The following is a 19,707-nucleotide window of genomic DNA, read 5'->3' on the forward strand; positions in this document are numbered from 1 at the left end:
CACTAGTTACTATGTTGCCTTGGACTGGTCAGATAACTTCCCTTGAACCTGGTTGCTTATTTGTGTAAGTGAGATAATATTGCTTACTTTTTCTAACAGAGCTTCTGTGAGCATAAAATGATCCAACGTAGAATAAGACAAAGCTTTTTTAATTGTAAAGGAATAGGGGTGGGGAGGGGGAGAATCAGTCCACTGTTGCCCCCACGGTACGATAATGCACACCTCTAAAATTACAGAATTTTAGTGAGAATCTAGGAGGAAATACATTTATATATGCTTTGTAAATTGAATAAGAACCTTCACCTCCTAGGTAAGATTAATTTTGATAATACCTCTAGAGCCCATGATAAAGGGCTCAACAAACGTCAGCTACTATTTCTACTATTAAGGTGGGGTTTTTTTGTTCGTTTAACAGGAGAATGAAACTTGAAAAGTTTCAGTGACTGACATCAGTACCTCACAGCTAGTAAGTGGTGGATAGTAGTCTCCAAAGTCCAAGTCCAGTCTGACTCCAAAATGGAGCCCGTACTCTAATCATTAGGTTACAAGGAAGTCCCTTTAACTTTAAAATTGTTTTCCACTTAGCTCCGGAATGGGATATGTTCTACAGGATAAAACACAAAGATGGGGATGAAATCATTGGAAATGAAGGTTTTTATACATTCGGTGGTTCATCCTTTAATACAGACGGCATGGACCCTTTAACTGATTTAGTGTTTCAGGGAGATTAAACACAAACCAAGCAAGCCCTTCCCGGCCCTAAAAGTCCTCCCCAGGAACACGTAGGAGCTCGCGCAGCCCAGCCAAAGCCAGCAGCCACCAGCAGCATGCGTGCGCGCAGTGCCCGGGGTGGGCCCTGCGGGAGTGGGCGGAGCCCAAAGGGCGGGAGGTTTGAATCCCGGGGAGGCTCAACCGCGCTGCTACAGGGCTGTTCACCAACGCTGGTCTTCCCCGCTCCCTCCCAGGTTCGCCCGATCCCGCCCGGAGAAGTCCGCTCCGGGATTTGCGGGCGGCAAAACGCGAGTGGGACGGCCCGGCAAGGCTCCCCGCGCCCTCACCCCGCCTTGGTAGTCAGAGGTTTAGGGTACATCCCTAGCCGGGATCTGCGGTCCGGGGTCCCACATCCTCTCGCTGGGTCGATGTGCGGGGTCCCCATAGACGGGTGAGACCAGGCTCCCCTTGCCCCACAAAGGATCTGGGACCCTGGGTCCCCATAGCCCCCCGCGGGGTCTGAAACCTGGCTCCCCCGCCTCCCACAAGATCTGAGGTCCAGCGTGCCCCCGTGGGATCTGAGGTCCGAGGTCCCCCCAGCGGGGTCTGAGACTCGGCTCTCCCCGCCCCCGCAGGGTCTGAGGTCCAGCGTACCTCCGGCAGGCATCTGACGTCTGGGCCCCCCCCCCCCCCCCCCCGCCGAGGGGTCTGAGACCCGGATCCCTGTCGCCCCGCCTCCCCGCGGGATTTGAGTCCCAGCGTCATCCCAGTGGAGCCTGAGACTCGGCTCTCTCCCCTCTCCCAAGTGGGCATCTTAAGTCTGGGGTTCCCCCACCCCCCAGCGAGGTCTGAAACCACCCCCCACCCCCCCCGCAGGGCCTGAGGTCTAGTCCTGCGGGATCTGAGGTCCGGGATCCCCCTAGCGGGGTCTGAGACCCCGATCTCCTTCACACCCCCCCCCCCCCCCACCCCACTCAAGATCTGAGGTATCGCCCTACTGGAGTCTGAGACCCGGTTCCCCTTCGCCCTCCAAGCCCACGCAGGATCTGAGGTCCAGGATTCCCCCCGATAGGATCTGAGGCCCGGGGTCCCCCCCCCCCCCACCGCGGGATCCGAGGCCCGGGGTCTCTAGAGGTGCCCCTGGCCCCACGAGCTCTCGCGCACGCGGAGGACTAGAGGTCTGGCTCTCCGAACCGGAACTCCGTGCGCCGACTACAGGGCGGCACACCAGGACTCGGTGCGCGCGGGGTGAGGGTGAGACTTCGCTGTAGCCGTTATCTCTCGGAAGTCCCATCCGGCCTGCGACCTAGGACTGTGCCTCCTAAGCGTCCGCCGCTCCCTGGTGCGCCAGATGTGGCTCCGGGAAGCTTCCAAGTGTCCTTACGGAGACAGAAGGGTTTGATTCGGGGATTTTTGGGGACACCCGTCCTCGTAATTTCCGAGAGGACCGAAAGACTCGCAGAGGGGGACGCTGACCAGCGTTATTAGGCTGCTGGACGAATCCGAGTCTGGGCGCTGGAAAAGCCCCTCGGTCTCCTTTAAAGCGAGCTGGGACTTTACCAACGCTCCTCCTCTCCGGGCTGTTTAGAAAACGCGGATTAGCAGATTTCCTCAGAGCCGGAGGGGAGGGGCGCGCGTCAGTCCTGCGCATGCTCAGTGCCACCCGCTCTTGGCTAGAGCGGCCTGGGACGGTGCAGCGGGTTCGTGTGTTGCGGGTCTCTCATGGAGGCTCCCGGGACGCCAGGCGGCGGGGTCTTGAAAGGTGAGGGGAACTCCCGCACTCTGGGAGTTGAGTCGGAGGCGGCGGGCGGGCTTGAGGGCGGGCGCCCAGATCTCGGCGAGCGTGTGGACGGAGCTCGCGGGGCTCGTGGGGACGCGAGCTTGGCCTTTCCGGAAGTCAGCCCGGCATCCTGTGGAGGGAGGCTGTCCCCGTGTGCGGTGTTCTCACCGTCCCTGTGGAGAGTGGGGGGCTGTCACCGTCCCTGTGGGGTGTCCCTGTGGGGAGTCCCTGTGGGGAGTGGGGGGCTGTCCCTGAGTCCACTACCGTCACCGTCCCTGTGGGGTGCCCCTGTGGGGAGTGGGGGGCTGTCCCCGAGTCCAGTACCGTCACCATCCCTGTGGGGTGTCCCTGTGGGGAGTGGGGGGCTGTCACCATCCCTGTGCGGTGTGGCGGGGACTGTCCCCGAGTCCAGTACTGCCATCGTCCCTGTGGGGTATCCCTGAGTCCAGTACTGTCACCGTCCCTGTGGGGTGTCCCTGTGGGGAGGGGGGCTCTCCGAGTCCAGCACTGTCACTGACCCTGTGGGGTGCCCCTTTGGCGAGTGGGGGGTTATCATGTGGGGCATGGAGGCGACTGTCCCCCAGTGCGGTGCTGTCACCGCCCCCGTAGGATGTGGGGGCTGTCCTTGAGTCCCGTGTGTCACCTCTGTGGATGCGGGGGCTGCCCCCCTGTACACAGTGTAAAGTTGGGTGGTTGTATGGTCCTTTGTGGAGAACATACTCTTCACTAGGAAAGTTGAGCACGGTTTGGGAATCTGGGGAGTTAAGCAGGGTTTAGGAATTTGGGAAGAGCATCCAGCGTTAAGAAGGTAAGCCCCACATGCGCATGAATAAAGTTGTTCTTGGCTTGAAGTTTTAAGAACCCTAGTAGCACTGATGCTATTTGGCGTAGGTGTGTGTTAGAAGAAGCTTTAAATTTACTTTTTGATGTAAGTAGAACAAGATGAAAATCTGTTGAAATCCTTGGAGAGGAATGTTAGAATTTCAAATATATTACATGTCGTGGGTTTTAAAAAAAATTTTTTTTAGTATTTGTTAATTTTTGATAGAAAGAGAATCCCAAGCAGGCTGGGAGCTCTCAGCTCGACGCCCAGGAACTGTGAGATCATGACCCGAGTGGAAGTCCGATCCTTAACCCACCAGCCCCCCAGGAGCCCTAAATCGGTTGCGTGTTAATACCTTGTTTGTTTTCAGATGTAGTGGCCTATGTTGAAGTCTGGTCAGTAAACGGAACAGAAAATTATTCAAAGACATTTACAAACCAACTTGTGGACATGGGAGCAAAGGTGAGAAAGTCATTTTCCCCCGGCTGCGCGTGGCAGTCCTCTTTACATGATAGAAATACTTGGATTTTCTTGTTTTGGGAGTTACTGCTTAGAACATGAAGGAAGAAGGACAAAGGCAGTGCGTAGGTGGCGGGTGGGCCACGTTGCATGATGGGACCACATTATAACAGTGAGATTACAGAACAGTTGGTTTTGTGGGTGGTGAGAGGAGACTCTAGGATAGACACGGGGCTTCTGCCATTGGTTAATTGGATGCAGGATGTTGTTGGCCGAAGTGAGAAATATAGGAGGAGGAAGAAATCTTTTAAGGGAAAGATTGCGAATTTGGGCCTATTGAAAACATCTGACGGACATTTGGATCCACACATAGGGAATTTGAGATAGTTAAGGCTAGAGGTGACATTTTAGGGGCAAGACCCTGTGGGCCAGGTGTCATGGCTCAGGTGTTTAGGATGAAAGGTGCTGAGAGTGGAGCCTATTTAGTGTGTGGAGGACAGGTGATGGGAGCCCTGGACCCAGGGACGAAAGGAGAATGCCGGGAGATTCTGGAAAACAAGTCTGCACGTCAGAAGAGGGATGAACTTCAAAGATGGAACTTTAAAACCATTAACATGGGGCGCCTGGGTGGCGCAGTCGGTTAAGCGTCCGACTTCGGCCAGGTCACGATCTTGCGGTCCGTGAGTTCGAGCCCCGCGTCGGGCTCTGGGCTGATGGCTCGGAGCCTGGAGCCTGTTTCCGATTCTGTGTCTCCCTCTCTCTCTGCTCCTCCCCCGTTCATGCTCTGTCTCTCTCTGTCCCAAAAATAAATAAAAAACGTTGAAAAAAAAAAAAATTTAAAACCATTAACTTGGTGAGAAGATCGTTGAAGGCAGGGCCAGAGTTTAGGCTGAGGCAAGTGAGGCACCCAGGGTTTAAAACCCAGGGTGGCATTCACCTACGGGCAGAGAGGGTGCTTCTAAATTTTGTTGTCTTAGTCCCTTCCTTGATGGATAGATCAAAGGCTTTGTTTTGATACCTGCTGCATACTTGGGCTAAAACAAATTACACTGGCTGAGAAAAAGGCCGTGGAGTGTGGGAGCTGACAAAATGGCCTTTAATCGTAGTATTAAGGGGTGCCTGGGTGGCTCAGACGGTTGAGCGTCCGACTTCAGCTCAGGTCTTGATCTTGTGGATTGTGAGTTCGAGCCCCGCGTGAGGCTCTGTCCTGACAGCTCGGAGTCTGGAGGCTGCTTTGGATTCTGTGTCTACCCCTCTCTCTCTGGCCCTCCCCTGCTCATACTCTGTCTCTCTCTCAAAAGTGATAAACTTAAAAAAAATAAAAAAAGAGTAGTATTAAGATCTTAGATCTCCTTGGATCTTTTTCTTTTTCTCTTTTTTTTCTTTTTTCTTTAAGGTTGTTTACTTTTGAGAGAGTGAGAGCGAGCAGGGGAAGGGCAGAGAGAGGGAGAGAATCACCACGCTGTTGGTGCAGAGCCTGACGCGGACCTTGAGATCATAACCTGAGCCGAGACCAAGAGTCAGATGCTTAACTGGCTGAGCCCCGCCAGACGCCCCTGTTTCTCACCTTTTAATTGAGAAAATTTTCAGATAGAAAAGTTGAACAGAGTGACTCAATAATTGTTTTTTTTTTTAATTTTTTTAACGTTTATTTATTTTTGAGACAGAGAGAGACAGAATGAATGGGGGAGGGACAGAAAGAGAGGGAGACACAGAATTGGAAGCAGGCTCCAGGCTCTGAGCCATCAGCCCAGAGCCCAACGTGGGGCTCGAACTCACGGACCGCGAGATCGTGACCTGAGCTGAAGTCGGACGCTCAACCGACTGAGCCCCCCAGGCACCCTGACTCAATAATTGTTAACATCTTAACATACTTGTTGCGTCATCGTTTCTTCTATGCAGTATATTTATGTGTGAAAGTGTTTTTTCCTAAACTGTTTGAAAGTAAGTCCCAGATAACATTTGCCCCCAAACAGGTTCAGTATGTATCCTCTGAAAACAAACAGTTTTCCTGTATGATAGGCCATTTTCACATCTGAGGGAGACAGTGATGGTTCCGACTTGACACCTGTTACTTCTAGCAGCGTTCGAGAGCCCCACTGCCAACTGTACTTGGTTTTGTCTTTCCTGTCCGCATCTGGTGCGTGTCTGGTGGTATATCATCATGGCTTGAAATTCTTTCTGCATGTTTTCGTATATTTATTTTGAGTCTGTCCAGGGCTCCAGCTCTTAATTTCCATTGGATTTTTCCTTCTTGATTTGTAAGCATTCTCTCTATTTTTCAGTTGACCAGAATCTTTTCTGGCCATAGGAATTGCAAGATTTTCAGTTAACTCTGTGGTTTGTCTTTTCATCTTCTCTATGGTATCTTTTGTCGATAATTGTAACCCAGATTATTTCTTTGTGGTGAGCTTTGTTGTGTGGGTCTTGTTTAAAAAAACACAACTGTCTGTGCCTATACCAAGGTTATGAAGATTTCTCCTGTTATTTTCTGAAAGCCTTATTTTGCCTTTTATATCTAGATTTACGGTGCATCTGGAATTGGTTTTTATACATGGTATGAAATAGTTGTTTCATTTTTTTCCATGTGAATATTCTTTTATCTTAGCACCATTCGTTGACAAATCTCCTTTAACTGGTCTCCAAAGTAATACCTTTGTCATCAGTCAGTTCACCATATGTTTCTGTATCTGTGTATCTGTTCTCATGACAAACCAGTCTTAAGTGTTCTTTATAATGAAACTTCAGAAGTCTTTCTTTTTTTTCCTTCCAAGGTGTCCTGGCTGTTCTTTGACTTTTGCTTTTCCAAATATATAAGAATCAGTTTATCAGTGTACAGCATAAAGCTTTTAAAAATTTTTGAATGGGATTAGGATTGATAAAAATAGACCAGTATAGAGAGAACTGACATTTTTTATGAAATTGAATTTTCCAGCCCACGAACCTGTATGCCTTTGTTGATTTTGGTTTAATTTCTTTAAGTAATGTTTTATAGTTTTCTCTGGGCAGTTTTGATGCTATTATAAATGGCATCTTCTGGGGCACCTGGGTGGTTCAGTCGGTTAAGTGTCTTACTTCAGCTCAGGTCATGTTCTCACAGTCCGTGAGTTCGAGCTCCATGTCGGGCTCTGTGCTGACAGCTCAGAGCCTGTAGCTTGTTTCAGATTCTGTGTCTCCCTTTCTCTCTGACCTTCCCCCGTTCATGCTCTGTCTCTCTCTGTCTCAAAAATAAATACACGCTAAAAAAAATTTTTTTTAAATAAATAAATGGCATCTTCTAAATTCCTTTTTCTGTTACTTGTATATAGAAATAGTTAATTTTTGCATATCTGCCTTGTGTCCAGAAGACTTAGCAAAATCATTTATGAGATAGGGCTTTTTTAGGATTTAAAAAAAGTACACAATTGAATTTTATTTCTATTTTTGAATTTTATTTCTAATTTTATTTCTAATTTTGAATTTTATTTCTATTTTTATTTCTATTTTTTTCTAATTTTATTTCTATTTTTCTAATCCTCATACCTTTTATTTCTTTTTCTTGATGTACTGCACTGGTGAGGACCAGTGTTGAATAGCGTGCATATATCAGGCATCTGTCTGGTTCCTCTACTCAAGGGAAAACTTGAAATTTTCACCTAATGCAGTTTTTTTTTCTTTTTACATTTTAAGACTAACTTTAATTCGAAATCACATATCCATATACCTGTTTCCTTTTTTGTTGATTTCTCTTAAATGCATGTTTTGTCAAAGATTGTAAACAAATATTTACCATGTCTATTACACGTAACACACAGGAATGGCTTTTAACAGATACCCATCGGCTTCCCCTACAACATTTTTTTATTATAAATACAGGTATCAAAATAATCCTGAACATATTTTTGATACTACTAGTGGTCAGCACCGACACCACTTCAAAAATTAACACAATTTGTGATGAGATTCATTGTACCTGCTACTTTAGACAATTTCAACTTGAATCTCTTTCACTAAGATGGATAAAGCATGCCATTTCTGTTTTTCCTTTTTGAGATTTTTTTATTTTTCAGAAACACATGCTTCCACAGCATCTGATTCTCCATGCTTTCATCTTGTAAACCTGAATTCTGAGTACTCCAGGTTTATGGTTAAATGACAGTGCCTTAACAAGAGAAAAAAAAATGGTGCCGCGTTTTTCCTCCTGTAAGCTGAAAATATAATGGTGTACATATATTAAATATATTCTCACAAATTTCCAGGTCATGTTTACCAGCTGGAATTCTTTTACTTAATGTGTGGGTATTTTGCATTGTCATTTAACATGAGTAGAAGGTTGTTGATTTAAGACAAGTTTGAGATCCACTAAATTGTGTTATGTCCTTCTGGTGGCTGTGGAAGCTTCACATTTTCTTTGGACATCGTGAGACGTCTTAGCTCTTGAAGTACAACTTTAATGCTATATGAATTTTGCCATTTTGCTGACACTGGTATACTCCATGCACCCACCATTCTACTGGAACTATTAATTCCATTCATATTAATTTTGGTTACAAATCTAACTGATGGAGGAGCTTCTCGGTATTTAGGTCCACATTGTGCTTTCAAGCTATATATTGTTTTTGTCCATGGTGGGCCAACAATCATGCCTTCCCACCTTAGAGGTGTCATATCTTCATCATCTTCAAGGCCCCAGCTAACCATACCATTGCCTACTCCTTTTTGTCCTTCTTCAAGTTCTTCCAACAAGCGAAAATTACGAGGAGGAACTTTAACTCCTGTGGAGGCCACCATTTTCTCCTGTAGCCCCACCTAATGCAATTTTTTTTAATTGGAGTGTAGTTGACATACAATATTATATTAGCTTCAGGTTTATAACATAGAATTCCACACATATATATTATGAAATGATCACCAGGGTAAATCCAGCTACCATCTGGCACCAAAGTTATTACAGTACTATTGACTGTATTCCCTATGGTGTACTTTTCATCTCCATGACTTATTTTGTAACTGGAAGTTTATACCTTCACATATTTTGCCCATTTCCTCACCCCTCTATCCTCTGGTACCCACCAGTTCTCTGTATTTATGAGTCTGTTTTGTTTTTTAGATTACATATATAAGACCTATTGTATGCCTAATGCAGTTTTTTTTAACATCAGGTCCTAACTTGCTAAGAGTTTTCTTCATGAATCCACTTTCTGATTTCATCAAATGTGTTTCCTGCACGTAGTGAGATGATCTTAAGATTTTTACTTTGTTAACGTAGTGAATAACCATTTATTTCAATGTTAACCAACTTCGTAGTCATGGAATAAACTCAAGGGGTGGGGTTGTATTATCCTTTCTGTATAATTGTTGGTACAGTTTGCTTTCTTTTTCTTTTTTGCAAATATTCAGGGAGTGATACTGGCTAGTCATTTTCTGTTCCTGTGGTTTAGTACTAGTGTGCTGGTTTTATAAAACAAGTTGCAGAATTGTGACTCTTTTTTATTCTAAGTTGGTATGGTTTGGTATTAATTATTTTTAAAATTTTTGGTATAATTTGCTGATGAAGCCAACTAGTCCTGGCGTTTTCTTTGTAGATTTTTAAAAAACTTTCTGTTACAGTTTTTAATTTGTTTGAAAACAGGATTATGCATTTTTTCTATTCTTATAAGTGATTTTAGAAAGCTATTTTTTTCTTAGAAATGTATCCATTTTATCTAAATTTTTCAAATTTATTGGATCAAAGCTATTCATAATATTCTGTTTGAATCTTTTAATGTCTTCATGATCTATAGTGATACCTTCTTCATACTGATAGTGGTTATTTGTACCTTCTCTCTTATTTTCCTTATAACGTTTATCTGGGTTTTACTGACTTTATTAGTTTCTCCAAAGAACCAGCTATTGGTGTTCTTGATCCTCCTTTTCATTTGTATTAATTCTGGCCTTATTTTTATAATCACCTAACTCAGTCTTTGGTTTTAATTAGTTGCTCTTTTTCCAGCTTTTTCAGATGGGTGCATTGATATTCAACCTTCTTTTTATATATGCATTTTTTTTAAGACATTGTTAAATTAACATTTGTTAAGTGGAACTCGAGGTGCTGAATGGTGAACACAGTTCAACAACAAGCCATAGAGAAACTGAAACGGTTTATTATTAACAGGTCCTGGAGGAGGTACCTGACATACCTGGAGGGGCCACATGGGGAGGTCAGGGCAGGGTGCAGCCAGAGAGAAGGCAGGGCTCAAGGATGGATGCTTTGGGCTTCCTAGGCTGGGGATGGATTAGTCAATTCACTTCAAAGAGTAAGGTTTTGGTAGCTCCATGGGATCTTATTTAAGGGGTACACAAGGGGAAGGACCTTGGAGGTGAAGGAGATGGTTGGTCACAAGGTTCCCCTGGGGAACTGACATTTGCTTGTGACTGTGGGGGCTATCTAGGGTGTGTGCTTGCGTGAGGGGTTAGTGCTGGTTTAAGACCCCTGCAGGCTGCTTGGCCAAACAAAATGGATGCCACGGCAGCAGTACCCTGGAGTAGCTTAGCTAAACTCTCCACAGCATTGTACTTCTCCATTTCTCCTGAAGCTGGGCTTTCCCTGTGTTCCACAAGGCTTTGTTGGGTAAGTTGCAGCATCAAGGTCTGCTTTTCTGTTTTATCTAGTGGTTTATGTTCTCACTTCATCTCTAGATAAGCTTGATATTTTGTTTGTTGTTGGGCATTTTTTTGTTTTGCTTTTGTTTTTTAGTTGAGTATTGTATATATTTAAAATTGTTCAGCATTAGTTTGAGACCTAGAATTGTATTTTCTTTTTTCAAAATAGATTCACGTTTGCTTCAGTCATGATGTTTTTAGTGCTCATAATCCAGGATTATCTTAATCCAGTTGCAGGATTGGAGATTATTTAAAACTGGACTGTAGAACTGTGTGGGTCCCTGTAGGTGTGGTTCACCCTTGGTTCTGTATCAGCCCTTTGGGGTCTCCATCCAAGATGTGAGGGCTTTGCCAGATTCCCTTTTCCCATTCTGAGGCCGGCAGTCCAATTTTTGTCCCCCTTGTCCTCAGAGGCATTTAGAAGTGCTATGCAGTGTTTGCTAAATTTGACAAAGCCCTAGGAAAAGAATAACCCAGAATGCTAAACTCTTCTGATTGTGTCCATCTGTACCTAGAATCTTGGCTCAGTAATAATCCCTCACTGCCTCAACAGCTCTCCATGGCCTTCTGGTAGGTAGATAGACAGATGTGTTTGTGTATTTTATCAAAACAATACATACATGTTGCTTAAAAGGGCCATTGTGCAGTGCCGTGAAGTTCATAGTAAAAACAAAGAGAAACCAACAATCCTTTGGTCTACACTTCTCATTCTGTTTTATTAAGGCAGCCTTTTTCAGATCAGTTTTATGTTTCTTTTGATATTTACCTTTATATTTCCCAACAGTGTGCATATATTATCTTGATAAAATTAACTGTTGTTGAAAGAATTATGTATTGGATGACTTCTATTTCTGGAAAGATTACATAGAAGAGGAAAATTCTTTGACCCTATGAGTTTGAACATGCCTTTATTTTACCTTTCTTTACCTTTGATTGATATTTTAGCTGATTGTGAATTGCTAGGTGTATATTATTTTTCCTTGAAGGCACTTTTCCATTGTTTCTGACTTCCAGATTGCTTTTGGGAAACTTGATGCCATTGTCGTGTCTCACTGTTGAGTGTGATTTATCCCCACCTTCACCTTTAAAGAATATTAAATCTTTGTTTACTCCGGCTCTACTAAAATGTCACGATAATATGCTCAGTGTGGCACTGCTTTCATTCTCATGCTGGGCCCTTAGGGATCCTTTTGATCTAGAATCCATGCCCTTTCATTTGAGAAGTTTTTCTTGGATTATTTCTTTACTGATTTCTTTTCCATTTTCTCTATTCTTGTATTTCTTCAACTATTCTTACTTAGCTCCTCATTCTCCTGTCTGAGCTGATGTTATTACTTATCTTCTATTGCATCCATCTCCTTGTCTTTTTGTTGTCCTTCAGGGGAGAGTTTCTCAAGTATATTATTGTCCAGCATTTCTATAGGCATTTTTTTTTTTTTTTTTTTTTTACTTATGGCATGATATTGTTAATTTCCAAGAGCTCTTTAGTTTTCTGATCCCTTTAAAAAAATATTTTCCCCATCTTAGAGATAATTTTTCATGAGCACAATATCTTCTGAAGATTTAAATGAATGTTATTTCCTTCCAAATATGTTAAATAAGTGTTTTAATTTCATAAGTATTCTCCTTATTGTCTGTTTCCTGTGAATTTCATTTTGTTTATGTCTTTGGTGTAGAAAGCTTATCTTAAATGTCCTTAATTATCTGACTCGGCTCCCATGCTCTACTGAAAACGCGTTGCCAACTCTAACTCTTCACGTCAGAGGTTTTTTGAGAGGGAGTAGAGATAAACACACGCATAACACACCATCCTAACTGGAGCAGATAGGTTTTTTAAGTGGCTTGGTGCATTTGTTAGAGTAGTTTTGTGTGACAGATTCTGAGAAATGGAATTGCTGGGGTGGGCAGTTTAGATGTTTTCCTTTTGACAAATATTGAATAAAGTGTCCTTTTTGATCAAATTTACTTACCCAGTTGTTCATAAGTGGTAATTTACATTTTGTTTTCTGCCTTTTGTCTACAGGTTTCAAAAACTTTTAACAAACAAGTAACTCATGTGGTGTTCAAAGATGGATACCAGAGCACTTGGGACAAAGCGCAGAAGAGAGGGGTGAAGCTTGTCTCGGTGCTCTGGGTCGAAAAGTGAGTTTATTTTTTCTCTGTATTTTTTCTCTGTATTGAGTATCGGTCAGGTGTGGAGATAGTTCACATACATCACAGAACCAGATAAAATTTGATTTGGTCTTTTCTCTTGCCTTACTTGGGCAAGTCATTTAATACCCTCAAGCCTCCATTTCAGCAGCTGAAAATGGACGCGGTAGAATCCACAGCCCTGCCTACGGGGAAGGTGACTGCGCAGGCCCTGGGACACGCATACCTGGTGTACCGAGGAGACAAGGGCGTGCATGTGGTGCGGCCAGGGCTGCCAGACTGAAGTACCGCACACGAGGCCTACACAACCGATGTTCTTTTCTCACTGTCCTGGGGGTTAGAAGCCGAGGTCAAAGTGTTGGCGGGACTGCTTCCTCCTGAGGCCGCTCTACTTGGTTTGTTGATGGCTGTCTTCTCTCTGTCTGTGTCTTCTGGTGTGTGTGTGTGTGTGTGTGCATGTGCATGCGTCTGTCCATCCGTCAGTCCTAATCTCCTCTTCTTCTAAGGACCCCAGTTGTATTGGATTAGGGCCCACCCTAGTGATCTCATTTAACCTTAATTGTCTCTTTAAAGGCAGTATCTCCAACTATACTTGACACTTGGGGAAAAAAGTATTTGAACTGTGCAGGTCCACCTCTACATGAATTGTTTTTTCAATAACATCAACATTTTTCGGAGATTTGCAACAATTTGAAAAAACTCACAGATAAACTGCAGCCTTAAAATACTGATGAAAATTAAGAAATTAGGTATTATTTTAAGAATACAGTATATAATACATATAACACTACAAAATAAGTGTTAATTGCTTGTTATCAGTAAGGCTTCTGTTCAACAGTAGGTTATTAGTAGTTAAGTTTTGGGGGAGTCAAAAGTTACACATGGATTTTTGATTGCACAGTGAGGGGTTGGTGCCCCTAACCCCCATGTAGTTCAAGAGGCAACTGTACAGTTACATTCTGATGTACTTGGGGTTGAGACATCATATGAATTTTGTGGGGAACGTAGTTGAGCCCGTGACAGGTGCAGTTAAGGTGAGAAGTGGAGACTGAGGCCAGAGGGCAGTGGGGCATCAGATGACATGGGGCCTTGTGGGGTGTGAGGAGAGAAGTGTGTGGGACAGCAGCAGGAGAGTGGTTGGAGGCTCCTGAGCATCCAGCCTAGAGATGTCACCAGGACCATGGTGTCAGTGACATGGTCACGAAGAATGGTCAGATTCAGGATATATTTTTGAAGGTAGTGCCACACTAGATCTGAGGATTTGGATGCGTTTGTAGAGCAGGGGAAGAATCAAGGGTGACTGTGAGGTGTTTGGCCCGAGGAACCAGAAATACGGTTTGCTGTTTACTGAGACTGGGAAGGCCTCAGAAGCACCAGGTTTTGAGGGGCAGGTCATGAGTTCTATTTGGATATGCTGAATTTGGGGTGTTTATTAGACACCCCTGTGGAGGTGTCAGGTAGGCAGTTGGATATATGAGTGTGGAGCTCCTGGGGGAGGTTGGAGATTAAAATGTGGGAGTCTTCTGTATACAGATGTTATTTAAAGCCATAAATCTGGCTGTGATCTCTCAGGAAGTGTAGATAGGGAAGAGAAGAGGTTCCAAGGTTGATCACTCTAGTGTTGGGATGTTGAGAAGGAAAATGAGTGAGGATGGGATTCTAGAAAGCTGTCAAGGAGGGGATAATGATCAGCTGTGGCAAATAGGTTGAGTAAAGGCAGGTGCAGAGCCTGACAGAGGGCTCAACCCCATGACCGTGAGATTATAACCTGAGCTGAAATCAAGACTCAGACACTTAACCAACTGAGCCACCCAGGTGCCCGTAGATCTGTCCATTATTGAATGGGATATTGAAATCTCCAAACGTTACTGTTAAATTGATACTTTCCCCCTTAAGTTCTTTCAGGTTAGCATGTCTCTTCAAATTTTCTTAGTTTTCTTTCTCTGAAAATGTCCTTAATTCCATCATTACTTGTGAATCATATTTTCCATGGATGTGCAGTTCCAATTTGACAGTTTCTCCCCCACCCTGAATTACTTAAAGGTTTTTCCTGTAGTCTTCTGTCCTCTGGTGTTCTTTGAGAACCCTGTAGTCATTCAAATCATTTCTCCATTGTAAGTAGTGTGTCTTTTTTTCTCTGATGTCTTTCCACTTTTTCTCATGGTCTTTGGTTTTCAGAAGGTGAATGTAAGTGTTTAGGTATGGTGAGTAGATTCTTAGATTTTAGTAGATTCTGTGTATATTTCATTGAGCTTTTTGAATATGTAAGGTTATGTATTGGTTTCTAAAAACAGGATTAGTTTTTGGCCATTATTTCTTCAAATATCTTTTCTGTCCCATTTCCTTCTCTTTTCTTGGTTACTCTAACTGTATATCAGGGACTGGTAAAGTTTTTCTTTAAAATGACAGATAGTAAATACAGGCATACCTTGGATATATTTTGGTTTTGGCTCAAGACCTCTGCAATAAAGCAAATATCGAATAAAGTGAGTCAAATGAAGTGTTTGGTTTCCCAGTGCATATGAAACTTAGGTTTACACTGTACTGTAGTCTTTTAACTGTGCAATAATGTTATGTTTAAAAATACATTCGTTAATTTAAAAAAATAGTTTATTGCTAAGAAAATGTTAATCTTCATCTGAGGTTTCCTCCAGTCAAAATCTTTTTGCTGGTCCAGGGTCTTGCTTGCCTCAGTGTTGATGGCTTGGCTTGCTGGCTGATGAGGGTGGCAGTTTCTTAAAATAAGACAACGTTGAAGTTTGCCATGTTGATCGGTCCTTCCTTTCACAGACAGTTTCTCCGTAGCACGTGGGGCAGTTTGATAGCTTTTTGCCCACAGTAGAACTTCTTTCAGCTTTGGAGCCCATCCTCACAAAGCCTGCCGCTGCTTTCTCAACTCAGTTTATGTCGTGTTCTAAATCCTTTGTTGTCATTTCAACAATCTTCACATCATTTTCACCAGGACTAGATTCCATCTCAGGAAACCCCTTTCTTTCTTCATCCACGTGAAGCAACTCCTCATTTGTTCACATTTGGTCATGAGAGCACAGTGATTCAGTCCCATCTTCGGTTCTACGTCTGGCTCTCGTTCTCTGGCTCCTTCCACCACATCTTGCCTCTACTTCCTCCATGAAGTCTTGAATTCCTCAAAGTCACCCATAAAGGTTGGAGTCCACTTGTTCCAAACTCCTATTTATGCTGATATTTTGACCTCTTCCCATGAGTCACGGATGTTCTTAATGGCATCTAGGGTGGTGAGTCCAATCTGGAAGGTCTTCAGGTTACTTTGCCCAGATCCATGAGAGGAATCACCATCTATGGCATCTATAGCCTCGTGAAATGCATTTCTTCAGTAATAAGATGTGAAAGTTGAAATGATTCCTTGATCCACAGGCTGCGGAATGGATGCTGTGTTAACGGGCGTGAAAACTGCATTCGTCTCATCGTGCGCCTCCATCAGAGCTCTTGGGTGACCAGGTGCGCTGTCAGTGAGCAGCAGTGGTTTGAAAGGGATCTTTTTTCCTCTCAGCAATAAGCTCTCAACAGTGGGTTCGCAATACTCAGTAAATCATGTTGGAAACAGACGTGTTGCCATCGGCTGTGTTGTTCTCGTCCTAGAGCACAGGCAGAGTCGATGTAAGCCCAATTCTGAAGGGCCCACAGATTTTCAGAATGGTACGTGGGCATCGGCTTGCACTTAAGGCACCGGCTGCGTTAGCCCCTGACAACAGCGTCAGTCTTCCTTTGAAGCTCTGAAGCCAGGCATCGACTTCTCTCTGGCGGGGAAAGCTCTGTAGCATCTTGTTCTAACAGAAGGCTGTTTCACCGACACTGAAAATCTGTTGTTTGGTGTAGCCACCGTCACAAATTATCTCCACTAGATCTTCTGGAGAACCTGCCGCAGCTTCTGCATCAGCACTTGCTGCTTCACCTTGAGATTTTATGCTACAGAGACGGCTTCTTTCCTTAATCCTCACCGACAAACCTCTGCTGGCCTTAAACTTTTCTTCTGCAGCTGCCTCCCCTCTCTCAACCTTCGTAGCGTTACAGAGAGTTAGGGCTTTGTTCTGGATTAGGCTTTGGCTTAAGGGAATATTGTGGCTGGTTTGATCTTTTATCCAGACCACTCAGACTTTTTCCATGTCGGCAGTAAGGCTGTTGGCTTTTCTTTATCATTTGTATGTTCACTGTCCTGGCCCTTTTAATTTCCTTCAAGAATTTTCCTTTGCATTCACAACTTGGCTAACTGCTTGGTGTAGTTTTTGGTTTGTTCTGGCTTTTGACATACCTTCCTCACTAAGCTTAATCATTTCTAGCTTTTGATTTAAAGTGAGAGATGTGTGACTCTTCCCTTCACTTGACCATTTAGGGGTCATTGTGGGGTTTATATTGTAATTGGCTCAATTTCAATACTGTTGTGTCTCAGGGAACAGGGAGGCCCGAGGAGAGGGAGATGGCCACACTGCTTGGTTGGTGGAACAGTCAGAACACACACATTTATCAAGTTCACTGTCTTACGTGATGGGTGTGGTTTGTGGCACTCCAAAACAATTACAGTAGTGATATCAAAGATCACTGATCACAGATCACTGTAAAAATATTGTATTGAAAGATTTTGAAATATTGGGAGTATTACCAAAATGAGACATGAAGTGAACAAATACTGTTGGAAAAATAGCACTGATAGACTTGCTCTCTGTGGGGATGCCACACACCTTCCAGTTTGGAAAGGATGCAGTATTTGCAGAGCATATTAAAGCTAAGTAAGTAACATGAGGTGTGCCTTTATTGTAGGCTTTGTGGGCCATGCGGTCTTTATTCAGCTACTGAATTCTTGTAGTGAAAGGAGCCATAGAGAATGAGCAAACAAGGGGTGGCTGTGTTTATTGTAAAACCAGGTGATGGTCCACGTTGACTTGGGGGCCTTAGTTTGCAAATCTCTGCTGTGTAATACGGTCTTCGCAATTTCCCCACTTGACCCTGATGCCCTGGTGTTTTGTTATTTTTCAGTCATTTTTTTTCTTCACATTGACCTGCCTTCATGTTCATTGACTCTTTTCTCCATCAACTCCATTTTGTCATTAAGCCTATTTATTTAGTACATTTACTTCATGTATTTTTCAGTTCTGCCATTTCCATCTGGTTCTTACGTATGTCTGTTTTTCAGCTGAGATTTCTATCTTTGCTTTTCTTGTCTTTCCTTACATATGTATTTTCTATTCCCTTGCAAAGTATGGTAACGGTAGATCCTTTAATCACCTTGTCTGATAATTTCAGCATTTCAGGGTTGGCATCTATTGACTGTTTTTTTTTCCTGGGAACGTGTCACATTTTCCTGGCTCTTAATGTGACCTTTTAACTTAGGGTTTTATTTTGGACACTGTTAATGTTATGTAGGCTCTGCATTCTTTTATACTGCTCTGAATATTGTTGATTTTGTTTTAGCACACAGTTAACTTGTTTAGCTCTAAAATTCAGAATGTCATTCTAAGACGTGTGTTGGACATTTGCTTAGATTCACTCAGTTCATCAAGCCTTGGCCACAGGCTGATGTCACTTTGCCTTACGCACATGTAGATCAAGGGATCAGTCAGGGAAATGGCCTTTTCTGCTCCGAACTTGAGGTTCCTCTTCCCTGGCTTGTTTCCTGGATCCTTGCCTCATTCTCTGGTGGCCCTCCTTGCCAGGACTTCTTCCCCTGGTTCCTTTGGCCAGAAAGACAGCAAGTTCTCCTGCCCATCACCCCCACACCTGCGGAGACTGCCACTGCCTTACCTCAGGGTAGAGACCCAGAAAATGTGGGAAAGCTGCAGATTGTTTGCTTCCTTTGAAAATACGCCTTTTTGTTTGTTTCTAAAGCCTTTTTAAAATTTTCACAATGTATGTATGACTTAATAGTGCATATGCAGGAGATTTGGTTTTTAGGACTAAAAACAAGTGGAACCTAGTTTTGTTTTTGTTTTTGTTTAAGCATCTGAAGCTAGTCTAATTCTTGTCCCCTTATAAATTATTTGATCTTTCTTCAAGGAGACCCAGGGGTTTTTTTTTGTTTTGTTTTGTTTTGTTTTTTTGTTTTTTTCTTTAAAATCTAGTCGTTTTCTTTAGTGGGTTTTGAATTGATCCAGTTGTTGATTCTAATTCTAGGTTGGCCCTTTCAAGAGATTCAGGTCTTATTTCTGGAAAAACTTACTGTTTTATAGTTTTAATTACTACTGTTTTATTGTGTTGCCTTTCTCTTCAAGGGTTTTGATTCTATGTATGTTGGGCCTTTTCCACCTGCCTTTAATTTCAACCATTTGACTCTGAGCCTTTTTACTTCTTCCTGGATGTTATGTTTATCCTTCCCCCCACTTTTGTTTTTATTCAGTATTCTTTTTTTTTTTTTTTTTTTTTTTTTTAACGTTTATTTATTATTTTTGGGACAGAGAGAGACAGAGCATGAACGGGGGAGGGGCAGAGAGAGAGGGAGACACAGAATCGGAAACAGGCTCCAGGCTCCGAGCCGTCAGCCCAGAGCCCGACGCGGGGCTCGAACTCACGGACCGCGAGATCGTGACCTGGTTGAAGTCGGACGCTTAACCGACTGCGCCACCCAGGCGCCCCTATTCAGTATTCTTTATTAAATTTTCATTTGGATCTTTTTCTTCTTTGGCATGTTATAATTAAGTCTTCATTTCTGACATGATTTTGTCTTCTTTTTCTTTCCTAAGTTTAATCCTCGTTTGTTTAGTGTCTTCCCGTTTTGTTACTGTCTTAATTTTTATATTTATGATTCAAGAAATACCTCACACGTGTGGATGGATGGGTAGGTGAATGTATTTTCTCAAATACTTGTTTGACAGTATTTGATGCAGATGTGAGAGTTGTGTTACTTTCCTCAGCTTTGTTTTTATTTTGATAGCAGGTGAATTTTCATTCACTGAAATGGTTTGATTTGCTTTTTCTTTTCCAAACAGTTTTATTCCAGATGTGCTCTGCTTTGTTCTATTCCCAGTAATTTTCTAGGCAGGGCTTCTAGTTTCTGAGCACCATCTTCCATCAGTTCTGCTGTCTGCATAGTTCCTTTTATGGATGATGTTGATGGTGAGGGCGGAAGGGTTTGCCTTTTGTTTCTGCGGGATCCTTGAATATATTCCTCTTTGTTCCTTCACTGCAGTTTGTT

General features: G+C 43.4%; 1 protein-coding gene and 1 pseudogene across 7 annotated transcripts in view; one reads left to right on the forward strand and one right to left on the reverse strand.

Moving 5' to 3' along the window:
* The first annotated feature begins 1,984 nt into the window (after positions 1–1,984).
* The window catches only part of MCPH1 (microcephalin 1), a 273,487-nt gene continuing 255,764 nt past the window's right edge, over positions 1,985–19,707 (forward strand). For 2 of the 7 annotated variants that reach the window (XR_015249902.1, XM_086703092.1), the window contains exons 1-3: positions 2,150–2,473; positions 3,685–3,776; positions 12,418–12,536. Coding sequence is in view for 5 of the 7 variants with exons in the window: in XM_086703092.1 (XP_086559218.1) it covers positions 2,434–2,473; positions 3,685–3,776; positions 12,418–12,536 (251 nt within the window). In the remaining 2 variants the exon portion in view is untranslated. Of the gene's footprint in view, positions 2,108–2,145; positions 2,474–3,684; positions 3,777–12,417; positions 12,537–19,707 lie in introns of those variants that run through there. The other 5 variants (XM_086703090.1, XM_086703093.1, XM_086703096.1 and 2 more) reach the window with 4 other exon arrangements.
* LOC112869826 (ubiquitin-conjugating enzyme E2 variant 2 pseudogene) lies at positions 8,115–8,555 on the reverse strand (annotated as a pseudogene).

The sequence above is a fragment of the Puma concolor genome, chromosome B1 (genome assembly GCF_028749965.1).
Source record: "Puma concolor isolate L17-30 chromosome B1, mPumCon1.1.hap2, whole genome shotgun sequence".
Taxonomy (NCBI): domain Eukaryota; kingdom Metazoa; phylum Chordata; class Mammalia; order Carnivora; family Felidae; genus Puma; species Puma concolor.